This window comes from Prorops nasuta, unplaced genomic scaffold (genome assembly GCF_024137725.1).
Source record: "Prorops nasuta isolate Cenicafe-Biocafe unplaced genomic scaffold, Cenicafe_Pnas_1.2 PNAS00038, whole genome shotgun sequence".
Lineage (NCBI taxonomy): Eukaryota > Metazoa > Arthropoda > Insecta > Hymenoptera > Bethylidae > Prorops > Prorops nasuta.
The window spans coordinates 1,173,921-1,179,544 of NW_027116835.1; the positions used below are offsets into that span (position 1 = coordinate 1,173,921).

At 31.4% G+C, this 5,624-nt stretch overlaps 2 protein-coding genes across 8 annotated transcripts; both read left to right on the plus strand.

Moving 5' to 3' along the window:
• The first annotated feature begins 2,622 nt into the window (after nt 1–2,622).
• On the plus strand, nt 2,623–3,586 carry LOC136783890 (protein SREK1IP1-like). Its single transcript, XM_066744234.1, has 2 exons — nt 2,623–2,758; nt 2,867–3,586. Exon 2 carries the CDS (start codon nt 2,871–2,873, stop codon nt 3,312–3,314), a length of 444 nt encoding a protein of 147 aa, XP_066600331.1. The 5' UTR covers nt 2,623–2,758; nt 2,867–2,870; the 3' UTR covers nt 3,315–3,586.
• An 89-nt stretch (nt 3,587–3,675) lies between these two features.
• LOC136783888 (nitric oxide synthase-interacting protein homolog) lies at nt 3,676–5,433 on the plus strand. Of its 7 annotated transcripts, none has more exons than XM_066744233.1 (5): nt 3,676–3,801; nt 4,141–4,321; nt 4,391–4,903; nt 4,967–5,075; nt 5,145–5,433. In XM_066744233.1, the coding sequence occupies exons 2-5, from the start codon at nt 4,146–4,148 to the stop codon at nt 5,214–5,216; spliced, it is 870 nt and encodes a 289-aa protein (XP_066600330.1). In that variant the 5' UTR covers nt 3,676–3,801; nt 4,141–4,145; the 3' UTR covers nt 5,217–5,433. The 7 variants fall into 7 exon arrangements, with proteins under 7 accessions (XP_066600330.1, XP_066600325.1, XP_066600328.1 ...); XM_066744228.1 differs by having other exon boundaries at nt 3,681–4,066; XM_066744231.1 differs by having other exon boundaries at nt 3,681–3,947; nt 4,090–4,321; nt 5,145–5,432.
• The last annotated feature ends 191 nt before the right edge of the window (nt 5,434–5,624 follow it).

Genomic DNA, 5,624 nt, shown 5'->3' on the forward strand with positions numbered 1-5,624 from the left:
CACTTTACATATATCAATGATATTTATTGAAATAAATGTATGAATGTCAGGTGCGTTATTATGTATGCCATGAAGCCTACTTTAAATATAACATTAACCGGGTTCTATCAAAAGATAAGCAACCACTACTGTATATTATTGTATTCAAGCACACGCTAAAACATTTCTGTTTATGCAGAGTACATTCAACGATTCCTTTTTTTTTTGGCCAAACCCTTCCCTTGATTTTATATTTGATCATCGTGACCGATTTTGCTGCTCGTGGCAACTGACTGTAACTCTCTGTACAAATAAATAAATATTTGTGTAAATTTATATAAACGTATATTTTAACTGTGGAAAGTCGTAGCAGCCTTTATCTTATACAGCGCCAAAAACGTGTGCTAATATTATAATCGAGTAGGTATATATATAACGAGAGGCGACTGTAAGCCAATATATGATAATTATATTAACCAAAAATACGTTTAATGTTTCATTAGGAAAAAAGTCAGTTATTCAGTGTCAGCTATAGTATGGGTGACCATATTGATCGCGTGTTGTTCTAAATTGAAACTACAACAAAACATGATCGATTCACGACAAATGATCATTCGATCGTCCCGATAAGAAATAAACGTTCATCGTTAATCGTACGAAATAATTAATATATACTCGTGTATGGTATAGTATATATATATATATATATATATACATATTATATTATGCGAATGGATTTGTACCTCTCGCTTGAGGCATCGAAATATTCTAAACGTAAGATATGTTCATTCATGATTTCTCTGCATTCCTTAGAGCTTACATGTACAGTAGCATACATGTCGTGCCATCGATGTGTCATATAGCCAATATTTTATAGATATCGTACGCTAGAAAATTAGTATATATAGTCTAAAGTGTAGAATATAACGAATAATGAAATATCCAATAGACGCCCTTTTGATTTTTATACTTGATAAATTTATGAATTGCCCCGCTTATTAACTCGTGAAACTAAAAATATTTTTGAAAGATTTATCAAATGGCCATTTTGAGTTATCAGCTCTTCAAAGGGTTGACTTTACTATGTCGTGTCGTTCTTCGACGCATAACTCTGGACAGTGTGCTGACTGAGTTGGTACAAACTCTTTCAAGCTTTTGAAAGACAGAAATTTTTGTAGGTAAAGGTCAAAAGGATGTCTTTATACTCGTATTAGTTAGTTGAATCGTTAATTGGTAGATGAGTCTTTTATTACGAGGCATTGATAACTTTCTGAGTTTTAAAGTAAAAGCCTATTATATTATAATGATATAAATTACATTGGACTGTTCAGAATATATATGCACAATATATTGGAAAGTTACAAAAAAAATTCAATAATAATATACATCTCTAGCCTTTAATCTTATTTTTCATACTTTTTGATTATATGTATCCTTCCAAAATTGAAATGAGAGGTCTAATATAAAGAATGTCCCACTTTAACTTTCACCTTTAAATATCTCAAAGACTAATCACCTTACAAGAGCATTTCCTAAATAAAAATAGTTTCACATGGAGTGGGATATAATATTTTATTATTAGTTTGACGTTGGAAGACTTGCTGAAGGAAATATGAGGATCAGCTTGAATCTTTTATAGCACATTCTTCTAGCTGACCTCGAGAGCTTTCCAAAATCCTCTCTTCATTTTTTCATTTCATCCACTCGTTTACGAGATATTTCAATTGGAAATTACATATGGGAGTGACTGTGGCTGAAGTAGTATGACCACTCCGCGACCCGCGTACGCGCAAGTATATGTATACACAGTCACGCTCACCTATGCATACTTTCAAATCGAAATATATATCGTAAACGACTGGATAAAATGAAAAAATGTTGTAAAGCTCTCGGAAACAGCTATACAAGAGAGGGCAATAAAAAACGGGGATGCAATTTAAAAAATTCTAGCCGACCTTGAATATATTATTTCCTTCGGTATGCCTTCTAAGGTCAACCCAATTTTTTGGATAAATCTCATCAATACCTGTAAAGGTAGAATTTTACAATGGAGAATTGATAATTTACTGTGAATTAGCCGATCAACTTATGTATTTTCGAAAAATTGGAGATCCTACATTGTACAAATTTACCTTAAAAGTTTTGGTGAGACACCCTTATAATGGCAACACCTGTCATCCTCGAAGTGAAACAACTTTCATTCGAAGCATTCATTTATAGGATGTTAGTTTTTGATACATTTGATGGCGAAAATTAAAATAAGACATCCTTTTTCTCTCTCTCTATAAATAAATATATATATATAATTGTATTTATTTTATACTAAATGGATTTTGCATTAATGTATTTTTCGTGAAGATGACGTTACGAGATGCGTATATTGAAACTAAATACTTATTGTGACCGGATAAATGTAGATTTTATAATGTTGTAATAAAAACATTTGTTTTTACAGAACAGATACTAAGTGGTGTGGATATTTCTCCTTTAATATTTTTGATAATTTCTACACCCTCACTCCTTCATCAGTTTCATAATCCAACTGTAGATGGTGCTAGCTACAAGACAAATTTCAGCGCCATCTATACAAATTATTATGGAATCTACTACAAATAGTACGAATATGCTTATAAACATCAACAAGTCTAAACGTCTAACCAAGTAGTATAATAGCTAGTAGAATAGTTATTTTCTAATGATAGTTTATGATAGATTATTTTGAAAACTAATTTTATAAATAAAATAAAACGGTAACTGTTTATTCTAACATAAATCACAGGTAACATTTGAATCATTTTCTACTTAATAAGACAGCGAAGGAAGAATTTTTATGCATCTAACCTATGATTTAATCTAATCTAAACTTTACCATTATGCTTCTTTTTAGCACAATGGACCCCGAATTTTTATCAAAATTAATTCCACAAAATAAAGAGCAAGTTCGTCCTGCATGTAAAAGATGTGGATATGCTGGACATCTGACATACCAATGCAGAAATTTTATTAAAGTTGATCCAAATAAAGAAATTGTTTTAGATGTAAGTAGTACTAGTTCCGATAGTGATGAAAATTACACTACACCTTTAACAGACCTTCGAGAGAAAGAATTAAAACAGATGTTGAAAGAAACCAAAAAGAAGCGGAAAGAAAAGAAGAAGAAAAAGAAAGCTAAGAAGCGTAAAAAGCAGGAAAGTAGCAGTAATGAATCTGATAGTTCATCTGAAGAAGAAAAAAAACGAAAAAAAAAGCATAAGAAAGAAAAGAAAAAGAAAGAAAAACATAAGAAGCATAAGAAATCAAGACCTTCGTCTGACACTGACAGTGATTCTGAATGATATAGAGATACCTAGAGATTTATAAAAATTGACTGACATTATATCTACGTTTAATTATTGTATATGAGTTACTGGTAATAGTAAAATTTTTGTAAGATTTGTGTGTATGCCACTAATATATAGAAATTACATTACTGCTGATACTCAAATCAATAATGAAACATATTTATGATATTTAATGGAGATTGTTCTTACATTTTGTAAAGAAATAAATGTGGATTCACCATTCTATATATAGGCTTAACAATTTTGAATAAAGTTTTTATATTATACTTGGAATTTATACATTATTATCTTCCGTCGATAATTTAGTAACCTACTTCGCATGTTATCGAGTCCTAAGCTGACACTTGACATTAACCGCCACCCCAGCTAAAGCTAACATAAGACATAAAAATTATAATACAAGAGTTTAGTAGTTAAATTAAATGAAGGTACTGAAACCTCTACCTTAACAACAAAAATACTTTGAACGTTATTTAGAAAGGTGAAATTTATTTCAAAGAACAATAAAAATAGTAATAGTTGCCAATGTTTACTGAGAAAAGTTAATAATCTTAACCCTACTTTTATATAAGATGGTGTTAAGCTTAAATTCTGTCACTAAGATTGCTGCTTTCTAGGAACATAACGGTACATCGGAGAGACGCTATGCGCTATTTTAACCTTAATTGCTGAAATTTAAATTATATGCGCAGTAGTCAGAAATACCTAGCGTTGATAGCGTCAAGCGCATTCATAACCTATTTTAAGTCTGTTTATTTGTTTACCACAGCGAGTGCATCGGTTTAGTGTGTTTTGTTATACGTATATTCCTTTTAATTAGTAAAAATGACAAGACACGCAAGAAACTGTACCGCAGGAGCGGTTTATACCTACCACGAGAAAAAAAAGGATGCTGCATCTTCAGGATATGGAACAAATGCCCAGAGAGTTGGCAAGGACTCTGTCAAGGATTTTGACTGCTGTTCTTTGACTTTACAACCATGCAGATATCCAGTAATTACGTATGTATTATATACACAAATATGATTACAAATTGATATAACATTTTCTAATATAATAATTTATTATAGAAAAGAAGGCCATTTATTTGACAAAGAGGCAATACTTGAATATATTCTCACAAAGAAGAGAGAATACGCAAGGAAATTAAAGGAATATGAGAAGCAGAAGCAGAAAAAGCTAGAAGAATCGCAGGAAAAAACAGCTACTGACGAATTAGTCAAATTACAGAATTTCTTGAAAGGTGAAAAGAATATTGTTTCGAAACAACAAATTAAACCCAAGGATGGAGAATCTTCTATTTCAAATATGAGCAATGGTAGAGACAAACAATTGCCCAGTTTCTGGATACCTGCTCAAACTCCAGAAGCGAAAGAGCTGACTGCACAGAAACCTGACAAATGTATTTACTGCCCCATTAGTGGAAAGCCATTAAAAATCAAGGATCTTATTTCAATTAAATTCACTGAAGTAAAGGATCCTGATGACAAAAAATCATTAATTGTAAAACAAGCAAGATATATGTGTCCTATTACACATGACATTTTAAGTAATAGTATACCATGTGCTGTTGTAAAAACTTCGTAAGTATATAAATAATAAGTTTCTATGGAATTTGTCACACACCATCAATAATTTTCTTTCAGTGGCGATGTGGTCACAATGGAGTGTGTAGAAAAAATTTTGAAAAAAGATTGGATTAATCCTTTGGATGGTTCCAAACTTACCGAGGCCGATATTATACCGCTTCAGAGGGTACTTAATTTTTTCAACTTTACAAATTTAGTTTCTAAACAAACAAGACTAATTTAAATTATTTTAAAGGGTGGAACTGGGTATGCAGCAGTCAACGATTCTCTAGAAGGCAAACATATAAGGCCGGTCCTACAAGCATAAATAAAAATTTGGGTTAAATATTCAATAATTTAAGCACAGAGTAAATAAAAATTATATATTTCTTTGTAGTGTTATTGAATTTGGCCAAGTAATATCTTCTACCTGTAAGGGTATATAATTTTAAACTTGTAAATTGTTTTTAGGATTAAACTGTTGTACACTTGAGAATATAATCATTAAAACTCTAATTTTTAGCAGTGGATGTATCTATTTATATCCCAAGGCGTATAATAGCGTAGATAATGCTGTGATTTTTACTTTAGAAAAATCACATTAAACAATACGTAATAAATCATAGACCAATGAGCTTTGTGCTATATGGCGATTCTGATAGTTTATCACTAGGAGGTGGTGCCCTCTCGGGTTTTTCGTGTTCTTCCATGTTCGCGAAGCTCCAGCGCGGCTCAA